The sequence below is a fragment of the Neopsephotus bourkii genome, unplaced genomic scaffold (genome assembly GCF_033783945.1).
Source record: "Neopsephotus bourkii isolate Nb327-2 ecotype Australia unplaced genomic scaffold, CSIRO-AGI_Nbou_v1 NB_1632, whole genome shotgun sequence".
In the NCBI taxonomy this organism is placed as follows: Eukaryota; Metazoa; Chordata; class Aves; order Psittaciformes; family Psittacidae; genus Neopsephotus; species Neopsephotus bourkii.
The window spans coordinates 1,038,438-1,058,253 of record NW_026902107.1 but is presented as its reverse complement, the minus strand read 5'-3'; the positions used below and the strand labels follow the sequence as shown (position 1 = coordinate 1,058,253).

The 19,816-nt window shown below is 50.1% G+C and overlaps 2 protein-coding genes across 5 annotated transcripts; both read left to right on the top strand.

The window, feature by feature from the left end:
• The first annotated feature begins 4,043 nt into the window (after nt 1-4,043).
• On the top strand, nt 4,044-9,609 carry LOC133223189 (zinc finger and BTB domain-containing protein 8A-like). Of its 4 annotated transcripts, none has more exons than XM_061373678.1 (4): nt 4,044-4,848; nt 6,410-7,377; nt 8,138-8,310; nt 8,614-9,609. In XM_061373678.1, exons 2-4 carry the CDS (start codon nt 6,438-6,440, stop codon nt 8,944-8,946), a joined length of 1,446 nt encoding a protein of 481 aa, XP_061229662.1. In that variant the 5' UTR covers nt 4,044-4,848; nt 6,410-6,437; the 3' UTR covers nt 8,947-9,609. The 4 variants fall into 4 exon arrangements, with proteins under 4 accessions (XP_061229662.1, XP_061229663.1, XP_061229660.1 ...); XM_061373679.1 differs by lacking the exon at nt 4,044-4,848 and adding an exon at nt 5,183-5,347 and having other exon boundaries at nt 8,141-8,310; XM_061373676.1 differs by lacking the exon at nt 4,044-4,848 and adding an exon at nt 5,183-5,347.
• Nucleotides 9,610-14,729: 5,120 nt separating this feature from the next.
• Nucleotides 14,730-18,826, top strand: LOC133223190 (zinc finger and BTB domain-containing protein 8A-like). The gene is made up of 3 exons (XM_061373680.1): nt 14,730-15,775; nt 16,994-17,163; nt 18,376-18,826. The coding sequence occupies exons 1-3, from the start codon at nt 14,830-14,832 to the stop codon at nt 18,700-18,702; spliced, it is 1,443 nt and encodes a 480-aa protein (XP_061229664.1). The 5' UTR covers nt 14,730-14,829; the 3' UTR covers nt 18,703-18,826.
• Nucleotides 18,827-19,816: the final 990 nt, after the last annotated feature.

The window sequence follows — 19,816 nt, the reverse complement described above, 5'->3', positions numbered from 1 at the left end:
GAAAACAGCAGAAGGGAACAAGACTTGCTTTGAAGGGGTCTGGTCTCGAGTGTCACCTCTGCAAGGAGATCCTGGCATCACAGGCTGTAATTTCAGTTGCTTGAGCTTTCAGTAGCCCCTATTCCAGGTCATCTGTAGACCTGAGTTTGTGACAGCTGAACAGTGTCATACTGACACAACTCATCCTAGAAAAATCACCGGGACATCATCTTTGAAACGTGAGGGCTCTGTACCCCTATTTCAGTCATCTAAATCAAGACCATCAAATGCCAGCTCATGTAGATGCCGAAGTTGGAACCAACTTCTGGTTTTGGGTCCTTGGGGGTTTTGAATATCTGAGCAAAAGAAGGGGCTGTAAATCCTGGTGGCACATTGCAGCTGACCAGGGCTAAGCCTTTGGGGTACCACTAGATCTTTGTTGAATCCATCCAACATCAGAGGGTATTTTGGGGGATTATCTGCTTAAGGGTGAACTTCTGCATGTGTGAACACCTGGAAAAGAGGCACAGATGATCTGTGTTGGGAGAGAAACTTGCTAATGGAAGTGGGTAAGAATGTAAATAGGGATCCAAACTGGTATTTGGTGGCCAGGCATCCCCGTTTCTGTTCGTTCTGGCATGAAGGTGCCACCTCATTGTAAATACTGGTAGAAGCCACTAGACATGAACTATTGGCCGAGCGTGGTTCTGGCTGGTGCGGCACAAACTGTTGGGAGATTCAGCTTCTCCCATGGCTGACTCTGAAAGTGAAGACACTTAGAGTAGGGAAAACGAACCTCTTGTGAAAGTCTGTGTTGTGAGAGCTGCAGGAAGGGACCTTCAGCCCTTTTACTTGACCTTTCCTTGGTCTTAGAGCTTGTTCTTGTGTGTCTTGTGCGTAGAGAATGACGCTGTGCTGAGGTGTGTGTACCACGGGGAAGGGGTGCGGGTGGGGGGTTCACGTGCTGGGCTGAAGGTGACCACCACAATGGTGTTTCCTGTTGAACTGTCATGTTGTGCTGCTTCGTTTTCAGTGGAGTTCTTCAGCCTTTGTACTTAGGATGTAGTTTAGCCCCGTTCTTGTGACCGGGTGTTCATGTAAAGCTGTTTGCTGTGCTTTCCACTTAGGTTTTTGAATGTTTTTCCTCAAATCTCTCACTGTAGATGCAACCTCCACAAGCTTTGAGAAGAGGATGTGGCTGGTTTACAATACTCATATGGTGCTTGATGAAGAATCAAAAATAATGGGTTTAGGGAAGTTATTCCTAATACAATCTTTTTCTCAAAGGTTTTTAAAGGCCCTGCAGACTTCGTAGCTTGAAGTCTTGGCTTGGCCTCACTGACTTTGTTTGGGATTATGTGCTTGAATGGACTTTTGCACATAATTGCACTGTATTTCATGAAAGGGATACATGCTGCACTGGTATTTGTGGTGCATTAAACATCCTGGTGCAAGACCTTGTAAATCTTCCAAATGTGGTCATTGAATTTCCTGCTGTTTTGTTAAGCAGTTTCATAACTGAGGTCCTTTGGTCTAGATGAAGTGAGGAATTCTTAGAAACCAACCCTTGTCTGTAGAAGTGACTTAACTATTCTGTGGATCTTGGAGCTATTTGATTGTCTAGAAAATAAAACTCTCCATGAGGGTTGCTTTGATTTATTCTTTTACCAAGCAAAAGTTGCCTGAGCAAACCTGGGAGTGTCTGGAATAAGGCTCCAGTTTGAGTTCTGGGGATGAGAAATGAATATATCCGTTTCTGGTGACTGTTTGCAAGCAAGATGTAGAGCCTTAGTAGGAAAGGCTGAAAAGGAAGCTGTCAACTTGCAAACCAGCTGACTTTGGGGAGGGGGGTGGGTTAAAATATCTTTTATAGTAAGAGCCCTGGTGCCCTCAGCAGTTGTTGTAGTTTTATAACGACCTGCACTTTTCAAACTCTTTAAAGCTTTTACTTTTCCATGTTGGGTGAGCCAAAGCCACCCAAGTGGGCAGCAGCCACTGGTCCTGGCTGGAGGAAAACCCTGTCAAAGACCTACCATAAAATGGGTGCAGGAGGGGGAGCAGCCTCCCCAGTATTCTGTCTAGATCATTTGAAATTATATTGGCTATTTCACAAACTATGAGATTTAAAACCTGGATTTCCCCGTTGATTTGGAATGTCCTGACTCAAAGGAAACCAGAATAACCCCTTCTTCCTTTCCACTGTTTTCATTCAAGCAGTGAAATCTGTTCACTTTTCTTGCCATCTGTAGGTTTAGACTTTTTGGTTCAAAAGTGCCTGGGAATTCTTCATTTGGTAGTATTAAAGGTTTTTGGATCCAGCTGAAGTTGCCTGTGAAACACCCCTTCAGGTGTTCACACAGCAACTTCTTTGGGGTTTGTTAGTTGTTATAGGCAGGTGTTTGGATACTGGTAAATGAAAAAGGAAGAATTAAACCAAACTAAATAGCCACCCCCAAAAAAAGCCTCTCAATGTGCCATACACAGGAACTGTAAATGCTGTCCCCAAAAACCCCAGGGCAATATACTGCAGGCCAGCTCTATGTTCTCATCTGTCCCATCTGAGTCTGATGCATCCAACTCGGTTTGCTTTCAGGCTTTCTCTGAATGTCTGTCTTTGACATTTTGTTCCTGTTTTCACTCTCCTTTTGCTGTTTACTGAACTTTAAAATGTAGCAGATGATGATGATCAAAAAGTGCTCCAATACAAGCAAAATAAGGGCACTTCTAAAACCAAAACAAGCTGAGATAATGCAGTATCCAATGTTGAGCAGATTGCTTTGATGAGAAAGCAGAGGACCAGAAGAAGGGGCTGATAGCCAGCACTCTGCTTGCACAGGGATTTGGGATCAATAGTTCTATGTGGGAAGGAGATGCTCTGAGCTGTGGGTCTCTGCGGTGTCAGCACTGACAGTCAGTCTGGGACACGCTCTGGGGGGGCTGTGTGACCCCAGCATCCTTTCCAGGTTTAATAACTGGATGTTTTCCATGGATCACTAACAGAGGTGCTGATGTTTTCTCACGAGTGTACCTGCCCCACTGCGGGATGTGTGTGAGGGTGGAAAAGAGAAACCCAAATTGAACCAAAGCTGAGAATTCCTGTGCATCACCACCACACGTTTACCCTTTGTAAGGGGTGGGGATCACATCTTTAAGTGCTTTTTGTAATGGTGTTTTTTTTCTACAGTGCGGCATTACTGAGTTCATCTTTATGTTAAGTTGTGTGTACACTATATATGTTTATATTGTTGTATGTAGTCTGGTTCTTTTCTAGTTAAAGAACAGAAAACATTAAATAAATACTAATCTCACAGTAAATCTACTTTATCCCCCCCATTTTTTTCCATGGAAAATGTGTATTTTTTCCATGTCTAATTGAATTCTCTTGGTACAGGGTTAGGATTTGGGTTTCTGGTGAAGAGGCTCACAGGTGATGCTTGTGCTACCTCTGCTAATGCCACATCAAACCTCAGATTTCCCCAGGCTCTGTGCTCTGTTGAAGGTGGGCTGCTGGGTGTGCTGGCAGAGGGAAGATTCCTCCGTGTGCTCAGTGCTTTGGGACAGGGTATTACCACTTCCTTTCCACCTTGAAAGTGATCTCCTGGTGACCTGGAGGCCAAACAAGCGTTTGAGCCAGAAGACACAAGGATGCAGCTGGGGATCTTCACGCATAAATGACATTTGGTTACCAAAACCCAGGTCAGACAATGCAGAATGTGGGTTAATAATTATTGTGTCAGCTCTGGGTCATTTTAATGAAGTGCCCAGAGAAGCTGTGGCTGCCCCATCCCTGGCAGTGCTCGAGGCCAAGTTGGACACAGGGGCTTGGAGCAAGCTGTTCTAGTGGAAGGGGTCCCTGCCCATGGCACTGGATGAGCTTTAAGGTGCCTTGAGCCCAAACCAGACTTGGATTCTGTGCTTTTTTCCTAGCTTGGACCCTCTCGCTCTGCAGACAGAGCTGCACCAGGCTTTCATCCTTTCTCTTTTCCCTCCCTGACCCACTGCAGGTTCCTGTTGCATTCTGCAATGAGTATGCACCATTAATGGCAAGAGCTGTGAGGAGCTGGGGGCTGGGGTTGCGCTGCATTACCCTCAGCAGGGAATGATAAGGACAAGGTTGCTGATGGTCTTCGGAATCACTTCTGCTGGTCCCCTCTTGAGCCTGTGATGTAAAAGCAAGATAAATGACAGGAAATCTGCAGGTGACGGCGAGCAGAGGATGAGCATGGACCTGTGCGGTGCCATGGCTGGAGGAGGCTGCTCAGGTGTAGGTACCCCCCATGGAAGTGGATTCAGTTGATAACTAACACCGTTGCCCAGTGGACTGCAAAGATCCATGTGAAATACTGTGTAAATTCCAACTGCTTTCATGCTCAAGGATGATTCATCCAGCTGGTCAGGTACAGAGCAGGATCTGTTGGGGTCTTGCACAAGAACAGGTCTCAGGGAAGGTTTTAAAGCGCATTTAAAGGGAGATAGAATCTCCAAACCCACAGCTTAAGATGGTTTAAGAAAGGATGTTCGTTAAACAATAGGAATTAGGCTGGTGAAAACCATTGTTCAGAGAACTGGGTACAAGTTGAATATGAATAATTGCATATGATACACTGGCAGAATGTTTGTAACAGGGGAAAGAGTATTTAGATGTCTTTTGCTACAGTGGGGAAAAGAACAACCATTGTTTCAAGATGGAATGACTCGAGTTATGGAAAAGAAGGCTGCAAAGGACACAAAAGATAAGGGAGGCAGAATGGCTCCCATGGGAGAACAAGTATTTGTGAGAAATAACTAGAGTGCCAAGAGCACCAAAAAGAGAAGACCCTGAGAGTAAGAAGAGGAAGGAGAACGAAACCAAACTTCGACTGAGGGAAGGTGAGAGGCTCAGGTACTGGGTTTGTTCAGATCCCAGATACGCACATGGAAAAGCCATCGTTGCATCTCCTTTAGAGGAAGCTGCAATGTGAAGAAGAGAGGATTTGGGTCACCAAGGCTCCTGCTGCCCGCGAAGGTGTGAGCAGGGCGCGCCTGGGGCACCGCCTGCGTCCCGGGCGGCGACTGGGTGCGGGGAGAGGCGAGCAGCCCCGGCTGCGGGCGGGCGGGCGGAGGCAGCCGCTGGGCTGCGCCTGCAATCGGTGCGTTGCCCCTTTAACTGTGTCCCCGGCCCTCGGGCGTCTCTGTCCAACGCCCACGTCAGCAAATACCTTTTGTTTCTCTCCCGTTCGGGCTCTCGGGGCTGCGGGACCGGCGCGTCGCCTCCAGCCACCGCCAGCCCCGCCGCGGGGCCGGGATCCCGCACCCACCGCCCGCTCCCTTTGGATCAGCGGCAGCCGCCCGCAGGACGCGCCCGGTGAGTGGCGGCTCCAGCACGCCGGTAAGGCCGGGCCGGGCGTTGCGATTTGGGGGCGGAATCGACGCCGGAGCGACTCCCGCTGCGAGGGCAGCTCCGGGCTCCTCGGGCTGAGGTTTCCGTGCGCTGCGGGGTCCGTGCGCGGCGGCCCCGCGGATCCGATCGTGGCTCGGGCTGCGCCGCGTCCTCGGCGGGCGCCATTTGCAGCCCCGGGCGCGGCTGGAGGGAACCGGGCGCGGCAACAAAGGGCTGCGCGGGAGCGGGCGGCGGGAGGGGCGCCGGCAGCGCGGGGAGGCTGCGGCCAAGCTGGGCGGCCGCGACTCGGGACACGCCGGGCGCCCGGCACCGGCGGAGCGGAAACCTGGGCTCCGGTACCGCGGGCGGCTCCGGGCTGCGCGCCCAGTTCAGCACAACGCAGCCCTGCCCTGCCCTGCCCTGCCCTGCTCTGCACAGCCAGGCTCGGCGGAGGGCAGCGCTCACTCGCCCGCAGCACCGACGGTCACGGGCGCTGCGGTGCCCGCGGTACGAGCGGCCCTGAGCAGCCACCAGGCGCCTCCGCGCTTCGGCGGGCGGGTCCGGCGGCGCCGGGCGACCCGGGCGGGCGAGGGCTGAGCGGCCAATGCGGGCGGGCGGGCGGGTGAGTGACGGCGGCCTCCGCCAATGCCGGGCGAGCCCGGGCCGGGAGGGCTGAGCCCACCGGGGCGCCGCGCCGGGTCCCGGTTCTGGTCCGTTCTGGTGGCGATGCGGTACCGGCGGCGCGGACGCGGACCCGGTCCGGGGGAGCTGCAGCGCTCCTCGTCTTCCCAAATAGCGTGTGGCGGCCTCGGAGCCCCGCGGGCTGCACCCTCCGGCCCTGCAGCCTCGGAAGGAGACGTTGCCGGCTGCAGCAGAGGCGTCCCCGCCGCACGGCGTGTGCCTCCTCGGCTGCTCCATCGCGGTTCTCTCCTGGGAACGTCCGTCTGTGCATGCTGTGATTCAGATAAATCAGATTATTCATAAGGGTAACTGCAAAACCGGCCCTGACATCGTTGGCTGAGTTGCACAGCGCTGAAGTCGAGAGGCTGAATGGTTTTCTTTATTTTTCAGAGCAAAGCTTCGTTTCAGCTTCTCTGGAATGGAGATTTCTTCTCACCAGTTTCACCTATTGCAGCAACTGAATGAGCAGCGCAGGCAGGACTTGTTCTGCGACTGCAATATCCTGGTGGAGGGGAAGGTCTTCAAAGCACATCGCAATGTGCTCTTTGCCAGCAGTGGCTATTTCAAGATGCTGCTCTCGCAGAGCTCGAAGGAGACGAGCCAGTCGACGACAGCCACATTCCAGGCGTTTTCTCCCGACACATTCACAGTTATCCTGGACTTTGTGTATTCAGGGAAGCTGTCTCTGACGGGTCAGAACGTGATCGAGGTCATGTCTGCTGCCAGCTACCTGCAGATGACCGACGTTATCAGCGTGTGTAAAACCTTCATCAAGTCCTCCCTGGACATCAGTGAGAAGGAGAAGGATCGTTACTTCAGTCTCTCAGATAAAGATGGCAGTTCGAATGGTGTGGACCGGTCCTGCTTGTACGGCTCAGGCTGGAGGGCGGAGGGCAGCCCTCCACACTCACACTTGAGTCCAGAGCAAGGGACGTGTATGATGGGTGGGAATGCATGGAGTGGTTTCAGCTACTACCCAACTCCTCCGAGGAACACCTCACAGCAGCTGTCCAAGCACGAGCAACGGCAGGACTCTGGGAAGAAACCCCGGCATCCGGGGCCACAGCCACCCTCTGACATCCTGCACTATAAGTCCAGTAAGCTGGAGGAGAGGGCAGCTGAGCCCAGTGGACACGGTGCTCCGGCCGAGGAGCAAGTTCAGATTGAAGCAGAGGCTGAATCTCCTCATGTGGGCTACCAGTATGGGCAGGGCTCTGATGTGATGCCGAGGAGCCTGGCTGTGCCGCAGCCGGAGCATGAATCACCCCGTTCCTCCAGTAAACTCAAGGCTTCGAAGGCAGAGGAGCAGTACCCAAGCATGCCCTCCATCCTGGGAGTCATGGGCAGCTGGGCTGAAGGTGAGTGACCACTAATGCTGCATGGGCATGGTCACCTCTTTGCATAGGTTCTGTTTGCAAGTAAAAGTGCTTTGCTGAGTGTACAGTATCCACAAAGCCAGCTGGTTGTCCTGAAATCTAAGTTTGGAAAGTTTAAGTCTTAATTTTGATATTTTGAAGTCCATGGTTTATTCAAACCTTCAAGGTAGTGGCTCTACAGCTTCATCTTATGAATTTAATTTGGGATCTTTTGGGATATTTCCCAGCTTGTTGTAATAAAGCCAACAGCCCCCTCCTTTCACTCCTGTGTGACATACAGGAAAACACAAGATCTCTGTGCTTGGAAAGACCTGCGAGATTATTTTCCTAATACAAGTTATTTGCCATTCTGCTCTGTAGAATGCCTTTTCCTGAGTGTTACATGACTAGATGTGTTATCATAGAATCAGACTGGTTTGGGTTAGAAAGGACCTTAAAGCTCACCCAGTTCCAGCCCCCTCTGTGGTCCTCACACTAGACCATGTTGCCCAAGGCTCTGTCCAACCTGGCCTTGAACGCTGCTAGGGATGAAGCATTAACCACTTCTCTGGGCACCCTGTGGCAGGGCCTCAGCACCCTCACAGGGAAAAACTTCTTTATATCCAACCTGAACTTCTCTTATTTAAGTTTAGACTCATTCCCCCTTGTCCTATCACTGCAGTCCCTGATGAGGAGTCCCTCTCCAGCATCCTTGTAGCCCCCTTCAGATATATTTCTTTTTCCAAATCCCCTTGTTTCCTAGCAGACGATCTGCCCAGGATGAGGTTCAAGTGCCCGTTCTGCACTCACGTGGTGAAGAGAAAAGCTGACCTCAAGCGGCACCTGCGGTGCCACACAGGGGAGCGGCCGTACCCCTGCGAGGCGTGCGGGAAGAGGTTCAGCCGACTGGACCACCTCAGCAGCCACTTCCGAACAGTACGTACCCCAGGAGCTGCATCATTTGCTTAATGTGTAATTAACCACAGTATGGATGGATCTGTAAAGAAGAGGTAGTAGGTAATTTGGGTTTGCTGAGGTCAGTTTGAGGCATATTTTGTGTGAAAGTGGATGAATTTGTTAACTGATGCTCACAAAGGTGCAGAGCTGAAGTGGGCAGTTACTGCCTCTCAAAATGAGTTAATGCTGCCATTTCACACTACTCCAACCCTACTTTTTGTCATCTTAAGCCCCACTTCTTTGTGGATATATTATCAAATCCGTTCCTTTCCATTTTCCCAGATTCATCAGGCTTGCAAGCCCATCTGCAGGAAGTGTAAGCGCCACGTGACGGAGCTGACAGGACAAGTGGTCCAAGAGGGGACAAGGCGTTACAGACTCTGTAATGAGTGCTTGGCTGAAGCTGGCATAGACAGTATCCGCATTGACTTGGAGGCGGAAGCACCCCTGGAATTTCCACCAGATGGAGACAAGGATTCCAGGTGGCACTATGGGGAAGATAACAGATCGGATGTGGAGATCGTGGAGGATGGGTCAACCGACTTGGTCATTCAGCAAGTTGATGACAGTGAGGATGAAGCTGACGAAAAGGAAGTAAAACCAAACATTAGGTAGCTGCAAGACAAGAACTAGGCATTCCCTGTCAGAGGGAGAAGGCACTGTCTTGACAATACACCCTCCACCAGCCTGTTGTTAAACGTATGGAGACAGTGGTTTCTCCTGAGCAGGGCTGGACTTGCATGTATCTGCGGACATGCCGTTGCATCCGTCCTGAGTTCTGTGATCAAAAGACCCATCTTTGCTTCACCAGAGATGATCCATCCTTAAATCAGATAATGGATGAGGAAGAGAACTGAAGTACTACATGGATAACTGTACAGGAGACAGTGGGTCACTTCTCAAACCCTCTTTCAAGAGAGTGAGGTCTAAATACTTTAAAAAGTCACACACCATGAAGATGGCCCATTCCTTAAACTAGCAGAGATGTGGGGTTTCAGTGTAACATCATCTGGTGATTCAATAAGTATAAATACCCTGACACCAGAATATAAAGACAACCTCTCTTCAGTATTCAGAAATGAAGATCATCTTCCGTGAAGTCTTCACATTATGATAAGGATAAAAAGGCAGCTAATTAACAAAAAGCATATCAAAATGTTTTAGCACATTTGTCTGGAAAAGCACTTTCTTGTAACGTTTCTTAGAGTCTGGAGAATCTTTAGCAGATGGTTCATTCAAGACCTATTTCTTTACAAGAGAATAAACACATGAATGCTAGTCCCAGTCAGCACATCAGAGAGCAAGTGATCACAGATGAGGATCGTTACTTGATGCCAGTAGATGTTTTATTCATTCTGAAAACTGGGAACTCAGACTAGGCTCTCTTTTAATACGGACCAGTAAAATACTTTCTGGGTTTTAAACACCTCTCTGAAGTGCCGGACTGCTGTGGCTGGTAGCCCTGTGCCCACAGCTTGCTCATGGCAGTGTCAGCCTCTCCATGCCACCACGAAGGAAACAATCCTTCAAGGTTACTCTAGTTGGTGTTTTCCCTTTGTCCCCTCTTTTATTTGCCAGTCCTGGTGGCAGAGCAATTTGTACAGTATATATACCATAGCGCTAGACATGGAACCGAGGAGATCCATCTGAAACCATTGACAACTCTTGTTTGTATTGACCTGTGCTCAGGTTAAACTGGTGAGTTTTAAGATGGAATCATTATCAGTTTCTATATCCCCACTGTCATTCACTCAGCCTTTTCCAGTCTGTACCATATGCCAATGAGAATGAGATGTACCAGGAGCTCTACACAGCATATTTGTGTAATTTCACCTATAATAAGACTCCAAGAAATGACTAAAGGTGAAGAAAGTTTACGTCTATAATGAAACCAGCCACTTGGGTTTGGTACTTGGGGAGTTTATGGTATAAATGGGAGAGGAGCAGAACAATGCTCCCAGGTGCTGCTACTCTGTGTTTGCTCGGGCAGACCCGAGTATGAACACAGCCTTCATCCTACAACCATTGAACTCATGGCTATAGGCTTAAGAAAACTTTTAATTCTTTTCCTTTATACAAGTTTGTAAGCATGTTTGGCTGAAAGCCGGGATTGATTACAGACAATCCCATATATACACTATATAATCTCTTTGCCAGGGACTGCTCAAAAGTCACTAGTTTATTTTTATTTGTGTAAAAAGTGTATAGCTTTATCACTATCATCCTTAGCAGAGAGCAGCATTTTCATGCCAGGCTGCAGATGGCAGCTCGTGGGTCTCACACACCAGAGCGAGTGCTTCCTGCTAAGTTCAGTGGAAGCACTGAGCACTCTTCCCTCGGACGAGCATCTGCTTCATCTGCTCCATGGAGATGAGATAGGGTATTTTGAGTGTTCCTACAGGAATTATCATCTGTTGGCTTAGATTTGGGATGGGGCTTTAAACTGGGGGGCTTGGAAATCTTTCTGGTGACCCACATGAAAGCGTCTTTTCCAAAGAAGGCTTACACTTGTTTTGATTTTCTGTTCCACTTGGGTCAGGAGTCCACAGAATGGACTGGATGGGACACCAGCGGGGTGCTTCCTTGGAGCTAATTATTCCCCAAATACATATTAATAAATGGCTGAGAAACATTCCTGAGCAACCTCAACTAAATCAAGACTAGAACAAATAAATACGTGAGCGAATGTGGAATGACTTTTAGCAAACTTCAAGAGAGAATGCTTGCTGATATCAAGTTTAATAGATCTTTCCATTTCCCTTTACATGAAACACAATAAACTGAAGGTATCTGTACCTGCTGTCCCAAGGGGGGCTGGGATTAGTCTCTGCGTGTGTTTTGGGATGGATTAAGGGGAAGGGAAAAGAAAGTGCCACTGTACATGTGAAATCTGAGCTTCCAACTATAAAGATGAGGCTGCTTCTGAACAGTGGGAGCATTTTTAGGAGCAAAGGGATTTTGAGATCAATACTCAAGCTAATTGGGTACCATAAATCTAAGGATACTGAGGACCAAATGCTTCAGAAAATTATGTGAAGTGGCTGGAAGTGGGCAAATGGAACAATCTATCCATGTGAAGGCATTTCCATTTTAAATACAGGCAGATTAATTGTTGATTTGCCTGGCAAATAAGGGGGTTACTGCTTTGACACGTTATTTGCATTCTCAGTAGCATAACTAAATGGCTGTAGTAATTGTTAAAGTATCTCGCTAAGCTTTAGCTCCAGGCTGCCATTCCCACAGGTCAGTTGTGGCTTGTATTTTAAAGAGGTTACCAGTTTTACATTTGTTGCCTTCATTTCAGTTGTTGTTCTCTTATTTTTGTATTGCAAGACAAGATAAATGTTAAGTGCCTTCTGTTTTTGACGTCCTTCATTGTACATAGCCAGTCATATATTTTGCTTGTCCTTCTCTTACGTGAAAGTAAATCCTCTCTGTTTTCTGCTCATCTCACATCTGCTGTCTGCATCATGTTCCTGTGAGGATCACACACCACTCCTTACCAGAAGTAACATCTTTTCAAGGAGGAAAGTAAAGATCTTCCAGAGCTATTCCCACAGGGTTTAATTTCCCTGGCAATAACTGATTTGAAGGTGTTGCTTTTAGACCTTTGTCAGGTCTGAGGCAGGACACCTGGTTTTATCTTTAAATGCTAGAGAAGGGTGGATAGGACTGCACTGGTTTCTGGTACTGGTTGATCACTCAGAGTCTGTTTCTATTCCGGCTCTGCAGAACCAAATAACACTTGAGAGGTTTAAGTTGTAGTGCAGTGTTGGGGCAGCAGCCTCAGAGGCAGTGTCCATGACTTGGCTTGACAAAGCCATGGCTGATGGGATCTTGGCACTGGCCTTCCTCCTGTGGGAGGTGGGATAGAGACACCCAGAGCTTCCCCACGGCCACAGGTCTGATCCCTCTCCAATTGCTTTTGCTTTTTATCATGTTTTCCTTGTACTTCTTTCATCTTCATGTTGCTTTGAATGCTCTTAAATACTACTTTGTAATGCATGTTTTGGTTCCAGTACCTTATTCTCCTGAAATATGCTTTTCCATTCCCTGTTTCATCTAACATTGGAGGGAAGTCTGCTTCACATGACGTTCCTCTTGGACACCTTGACTCCCTGTGCAATCCTGATGTCTTTGTCCTTTTCTCCCCTCTCTGTGTCTTTTGTCACTGCCAGGTACCCTCTTGGGGACAAGGTGTAGCTGTGGACTTGGCAGTGCTGCGGTTCATTGTTCGACTTGATGATCTTAAAGGTCTTTTCCAACCTAGACAATTCCATGATTCTTTTTGCTTGGCTTGTGTTTATTGCTACGTTCATAAAACCACAGTCCAGAGTGAAGACATAGATGTATGGTTCTCTGGTTAGTGTCTCACCTTCAACTATCTTATTTCCTGACAACTATCTTGCCATCCTTTCAAAGGCTGAATTCAAAACCATTTCTCTTTCCCCCTTTTCAGGTATTTCCTTTCAGGAATTCTACCTGCCACATAAACCTCTGGCTGTGGAGTGACGGTGTAATTTGATAAGCTACCAAGAAAACCTGATAATACTATTTAGTTAAATCTTTTATATGATGTTTAACTTAAAAGTACTCCCACACTGGAGTTAGTTTAACCTTTCATCATGTCAAACTCCTGAAGCACAAACGAGTCTCATTTAGTCCATCAAGACTTTTAAACATAGTGGCAACACAGAACAAATAACTTCGTAAGGAAAAACTTAGGGAGGAGCAACAGGAACAAGATTTCTGTATCTTGGCTTTGCTGTTGTAGTGAATGAAACCTTAGTGAGGTTCTCTGCTGCACTCCGACCTGACACTTTCTATTGTGCAAGTGGGAAATGTTCTTTCTGTGTTCTGAGCAGGCATTCAGGAGGGGACTGACCTGAAGAGGTTCCTTCTCAAAATCATTCAAAAATCTCGAGCAAGATGTGAAGCGTTCCATCTTTTTAACAGGCACAAGATGGGAAGTGTCTTGCTGTCTAACGGGCATTCTGATTTGATTTTCCACACAGAAGAAACAAAAAGGACAATCTGTCAGTGCACTCCTACTTGCAGTACTTTCCTTTAGGATTAGCTCAGTTGTTTGAAAACAGAACTTCGCGTTATAGACGTGCTCCTTTATTGAATCATGTACCGTATCCTACACGACAAAAGGACAGAGGTTTCCCATTCAGGTCGTACCTTCCCCATACAGATATTTGGACTGGGCTTTCCCAGCAGCACCGCATTGTCTGCGGGAGGCAACGGCTTCCCGGGCGGCGAGTGGGTGCGGAGAGAGGCGAGCAGCCCCGGCTGCGGGCGGGCGGGCGGAGGCAGCCTCTGGGCTGCGCCTGCAATCGGTGCGTTGCCCCTTTAACTGTGTCCCCGGCCCTCGGGCGTCTCTGTCCAACGCCCACGTCAGCAAATACCTTTTGTTTCTCTCCCGTTCGGGCTCTCGGGGCTGCGGGACCGGCGCGTCGCCTCCAGCCACTGCCAGCCCCGCCGCGGGGCCGGGATCCCGCACCCACCGCCCGCTCCCTTTGGATCAGCGGCAGCCGCCCGCAAGACGCGCCCGGTGAGTGGCGGTTGTGCTGTGCACCGACAGGTCGGACCGGCCGTCGGGCTGACGGCGGCGGGGAGCGACTCCCGCTGCGAGGGCAGCTCCGGGCTCCTCGGGCTGAGGTTTCCGTGCGCTGCGGGGTCCGTGCGCGGCGGCCCCGCGGATCCGATCGTGGCTCGGGCTGCGCCGCGTCCTCGGCGGGCGCCATTTGCAGCCCCGGGCGCGGCTGGAGGGAACCGGGCGCGGCAACAAAGGGCTGCGCGGGAGCGGGCGGCGGGAGGGGCGCCGGCAGCGCGGGGAGGCTGCGGCCAAGCTGGGCGGCCGCGACTCGGGACACGCCGGGCGCCCGGCACCGGCGGAGCAGAAACCTGGGCTCCGGTACCGCGGGCGGCTCCGGGCTGCGCGCCCAGTTCAGCACAACGCAGCCCTGCCCTGCCCTGCCCTGCTCTGCACAGCCAGGCTCGGCGGAGGGCAGCGCTCACTCGCCCGCAGCACCGACGGTCACGGGCGCTGCGGTGCCCGCGGTACGAGCGGCCCTGAGCAGCCACCAGGCGCCTCCGCGCTTCGGCGGGCGGGTCCGGCGGCGCCGGGCGACCCGGGCGGGCGAGGGCTGAGCGGCCAATGCGGGCGGGCGGGCGGGTGAGTGACGGCGGCCTCCGCCAATGCCGGGCGAGCCCGGGCTGCGAGGGCTGCGCCCGCTGGAGCACCGCTGCCGCCGCCGCCGCGATGCGCTGTGGCAGAGGATGCGCCCGCAGCGCCCGGTTCCGGCTCGGAGGCTCCGGTAGGCAGCCGTCTGCCGAGGGGGCTTTTCACCGTTGGACATCGGTAACACGCACGATATTCACGTTTTTAAACACAGACCCAGTGTTAAATAACAGTATTCAGCCCAGCCGGTTTAGGTTGTCACGGGTCCCCTTGTTTTTCCTGTAGAACAAGCCTTTAGGTCCCCCGCGGGCATGGAGATTTCCTCCCATCAGTTTCACCTCCTGGAGCAGCTCAACGAACAGCGGAAGCAGGACTTGTTCTGTGACTGTGATATCCTGGTGGAGGGGAAGGTCTTCAAAGCACATCGCAATGTGCTCTTTGCCAGCAGCGGCTATTTCAAGATGCTGCTCTCACAGAGCTCGAAGGAGACGAGCCAGCCGACTGTAGCCACATTTGAGGTCTTCTCCCCAGAGACGTTTATGGTTATCCTGGACTTTGTGTACTCAGGCATATTGGCATTAACTGGTCAGAACGTGATCGAGGTCATGTCTGCTGCCAGCTATCTGCAGATGACGGATATCCTGAATGTCTGTAAGACATTCATTAAGTCATCCCTGGACATTAATGAGAAGGAGAAAGATCGATACCTTGGCCTTTCAGCCAAAAGCACAAACAGCGACCCTGCGCGTCCCACCCTGTATCGCTCGAGGAGGAAAGCAAAGAGCAACCCCCGGCGCTCCTGCTCCCTCCCGGATGAAAAGGCTGCTGCGGCAAACGAGAACTCATGGAGCAGCTGCCTGTCCTCACAGGTGATCCTGCAGCGGACAGAAACACAGCTCTCCAAGAGAGGCAGAAAGCCAGGCTCGGCCAGGAGACGCCGCAAGCACCTTGGCCTGGCCCAAAGCCGCGACTTTGTGCAGTGTAAACCCACAAAGGCTGAGAGGGCTGGTGGCACCGGCAGTGCCTCGGACACCGGCCACATCTCCCGTGTGAGAGAGGAGGTTGAATTTGATGCTGAGAATGATGTTGACCGTGATTATGGGTGTCATGATGGATCGGACACGGTGCCGAAGAGGTGGTCTGTTACCCATCTGGAACAAGAACTGTCAAGGACACCCGAGTTCATGGAGTTTACGGCAGAGGAACTATACACCTCAATGCCCAAGGTTTTAGGAGTAATGAGTACTTGGAATGAAGGTAAAAAATACAGTTTTGCAAAGATTGTCTTCATTTGGAAGAATTCAGATAATCTTTTGAAGAGAATTTGTATGGCTGCATGAAAACCCAGACGATGCCTAGACTTGCAGATTGTTTTATCTCCTCGATTGTAGCACCTGAGACTTTAGAGCCAGAGCAGAGCATGAGAATTGCAACCAGAGAGCTTGACCCAGGGGTTCCATGAAACGACAGCAATGTGTGGCACATTATCTGGACACACATGGTGGTTAATTAAGCTTCATGAGCTGTAGCTGACCTGGGGACCTGAATTTCTCCTGTGAGATCCCCAGTGCCTGGCAGAGATGGAGGCATTCAGCCTAAATCCAGCCCCAGGCTGTCACAGCAGCAGGTCCTGTCCTTGACAGAATGCTGCATTCCCTCACAGACCAAAGCAGCTCACGCTTCACAACTGTTTGGCCATGCTACATAAAGCATCTGACTGACAGCATACACCCAAAATAAATGTACCTGTAGTTCATTACAATTGTGTATTTTAAAGACTCTATGCATCCTACTATATTAAATAGAGGTTAGAATGTCCAGGCTGTGAACGGTTAGCTGATGGGACAGTCAGATATGATGACTATAGATAATAGCTGTATATTTATGCTCATGTATATCTCTAAAGAATACCCTGACTAAGGAAACACTCTGAAATGGCCATTTAACAAGCTCCTTAAGAAATACTGGCTTTGGGGGATGATATTTGGGGATGTTTCCTATTTAGTGACAAACCAAAGGGAAAATTAATCAGAGACTCATGGAATTATTTGGGTTGGAAGGGACCTTAAAGCTCATCCAGTTCCACCCACCTGCCACAGGCAGGGACCCCTTCCACTGGAGCAGCTTGCTCCAAGCCCCTGTGTCCAACCTGGCCTTGAACACTGCCAGGGATGGGGCAGCCACAGCTTCTCTGGGCACCCTGTGCCAGCGCCTCAGCACCCTCACAGGGAAGAGCTTCTGCCTAAGAGCTCAGCTCAGTCTCCCCTCGGGCAGGTTCAAGCCATTCCCCTTGGCCTGTCCCTGCAGACCCTTGTCCAAAGCCCCTCTTCAGCTTTCTTACAGCTTTCTTTAGGCACTGGAAGCTACTCTAAGGTCTCCCTGGAGTCTTCTCCAGGCTGAACATGAATTACTTCTTTAAACTGAAAAGCAACCAAATTACTACACAAAGAATGACTCTGTGTTTCTCTGTCGCAGATGACCTACCTCGGATGTGCTTCAAATGCCCCTTCTGCACGCACACGGTGAAACGCCGCGCGGACCTGAAGCGGCACCTTCGGTGTCACACGGGGGAGCGTCCGTATCCTTGCAATGTGTGCGGGAAAAGGTTCACCCGATTGGAGCATTTACGGAACCACTTCCAAACGGTACGGCACCTTTGTCAGAATCTGGCCTGGAAAACCCACAAGGTTTCATTGCTGCTGGCTGCTCAGCCATGGAATCATAGAATAGTTTGGGTTGGAAAGGCCCTTCAGATCATCCAGTTCCAACCCCCCTGCCACAGGCAGGGACACCTCACACTAAACCAGGTCACCCAAGGCTATGTCCAACCTGGCCTTGAACACCACCAGGGATGGAACATTCACAACTTTCTTGGGTAACCCGTTCCAGTGCCTCACCGCCCTTACAGTAAAGAACTTCTTTCTTATATCCAATCTAAACTTCCCCTGTTTAAGTTTGAACCCATCACCCCTTGTCCTATCACTACAGTCCCTAATGAAGAGTCCCTCCCCAGCATCCCTATAGGCCCCCTTCAGACACCGGAAGGCTGCTATGAGGTCTCCACGCAGCTTCTCTTCTCCAGGCTGAACAGCCCCAACTTTCTCAGCCTGGCTCCATACAGGAGGTGCTCCAGCCCCTGATCATCCTCATGGCCTCCTCTGGGCTTGTTCCAACAGTTCCATGTCCTTTTTATGTTGAGGACACCACAACTGCACACAATGCTCCAAGTGAGGTCTCACAAGAGCAGAGTAGAGGGGCAGGATCACCTCCTTTGACCTGCTGGTCATGCTCCTTTTGATGCAGCCCAGGATATGGTTGGTTTCTGGGCTGCAAGCACACACTGAAGCCGGCTCATGTTCATTTCTCATAGACCAGCACCTCCAAGCCCCTCTCCGCAGGGCTGCTCTGAATCTCTCCTCTGCCCAGCCTGTAGCTGTGCCTGGGATTGCTCTGACCCAGGTGTAGGACCTTGCACTTGGCATGGTTAAACTCCATAAGGCTGGCGTCAGCCCACCTCACAAGCGTGTCAAGGTCCCTCTGGATGGCATTCCTTCCCTCCAGCGTTACCAACCAAACCACACAGCTTGGTGTCATCACAAACTTGCTGAGGGTGCACTCAATCCCACTGTCCATGTCAGTGAGAAAGAGGTTGAATAAGAACATTTCCAGACCTAATCCCAGGAAAACTGCACCTCAACTTTAATGATTTGTTGTTTAAATTGGCAAATTCCATTTTCAATTTAATCTTCAAAAAAAAAAACCCGATTTGATGAATTTTTCTAAAAACCAAAAGTAAATTAAAAACTAAACTTTTTGGGGGCTAAATTCTGACATTTTCCAATTTTACATCTCTTTAGATCCATCAAGCTGGCAAACTGATCTGCAGGAAGTGCAAGCGCCACGTAACTGAGCTAACGGGATGCGTGGTCCAGCAAGGAACAAGGCGCTACAGACTGTGCCACAAGTGTCTGGCAGAGGCCAGTTTTGACAGCGTTCCCGAGGATTTAGATGCAGAACATTCCCCCGTCTCCTCCGCGGGAAACAAACGTCCCAAGCGGGCTCTGAAGGAGGAACAGAAGTCGGATGAAGGGACAATGGAGGAACCGTATGATCTGGTTGTTCGCCATGTTAACGACAGTGTTCCAGCGGAGGAAGATGAAAAGGTGAAACCAAACCTGAGGTAGATCTATTTGTTCCTGTTGTAGTCAAGATTAAATTACTCGTGTCCTACCAACTAATGCTCGGTTATTACTTTCATTATAATGAAATATTGCTCCAATTCTAATAGGAGGTGCAAAATACAGACTATGAATGAGTTGGTCTCTACTTACAGACACGCAACAGTGAACTGCTTCTAAATACCATCCAGAGAGTACTTACTGGTTTAGGTTTCATCTCAGAGCTCCTTCTGATAATGGAAGTGCACAGGGCCTTCAGTGAGCGTGCTGCTAGCTGAAACCTGTCACTGCCACAGTTGTGTGAGTGGAACCAGGCGAATTCAAGGTCTGGTTTAGAGGAATTATTTAAGTAATATTAAAACCAGAAGTGACTAACACTGACTTAGTTAATTCTGAGTGTTTTTCTAGCAAAGTCCTGTCACCGTATCTGCAAGCAAGAGTACTTCACTGTACTCAGCTTGTGGCTGATGGTGTCCACAGGGCATCTCAGCACTTGTACGCAGTTAAACTTCAACTACATTGATCTCTCGAGGAATGGCCATGAGGAACTGACTCCATCCCCTCAGGCCCCGGCCACCCCCCAGCCTCTGTGGAGAACAAAGCCGCCGCAACTCGACGCCTGATTGGCTCATCCCAGTCGCCTGACCCCGGGCCAGCCAATGAGGTGTCAAAGCCGGCGCTGAGGGGCGGTAACCGGCTGAGGGGAGCAGGTAGGGGCCGCCATGGCGCTCACGGCCTGGCGGGCTCTGGCTCTTCGCCATGCTGAGGGAACGCCTGGGCCGGTGGGTCCAGCCCTCGCTCGTCCTCCCCAGGAAGAGATATGTGCATATGGGGAGACCCCCTGTAGCTCCCCCCAGTGTGAATATCGTCCTTATTTTTGTGTTATCAAATAGGCGTATTATTATCTTTATTTGCAGAAAAGTCTGCTCACCTCAGCAGAGAGCAGAGCACTTGTTCATTGGTGTTAGAACTCCACTGGCCAAAATAACACACAAATCATTAATGGTTCCAGTCCAAGTTTTATTTAAGCATTGGAACTTTCTCAAAAAATAGAAGGGGTTTTAGGCCTTAATCTTCACAATATGGGAATAAACCCATGCCTGTTTAAGATAGCTTTGTA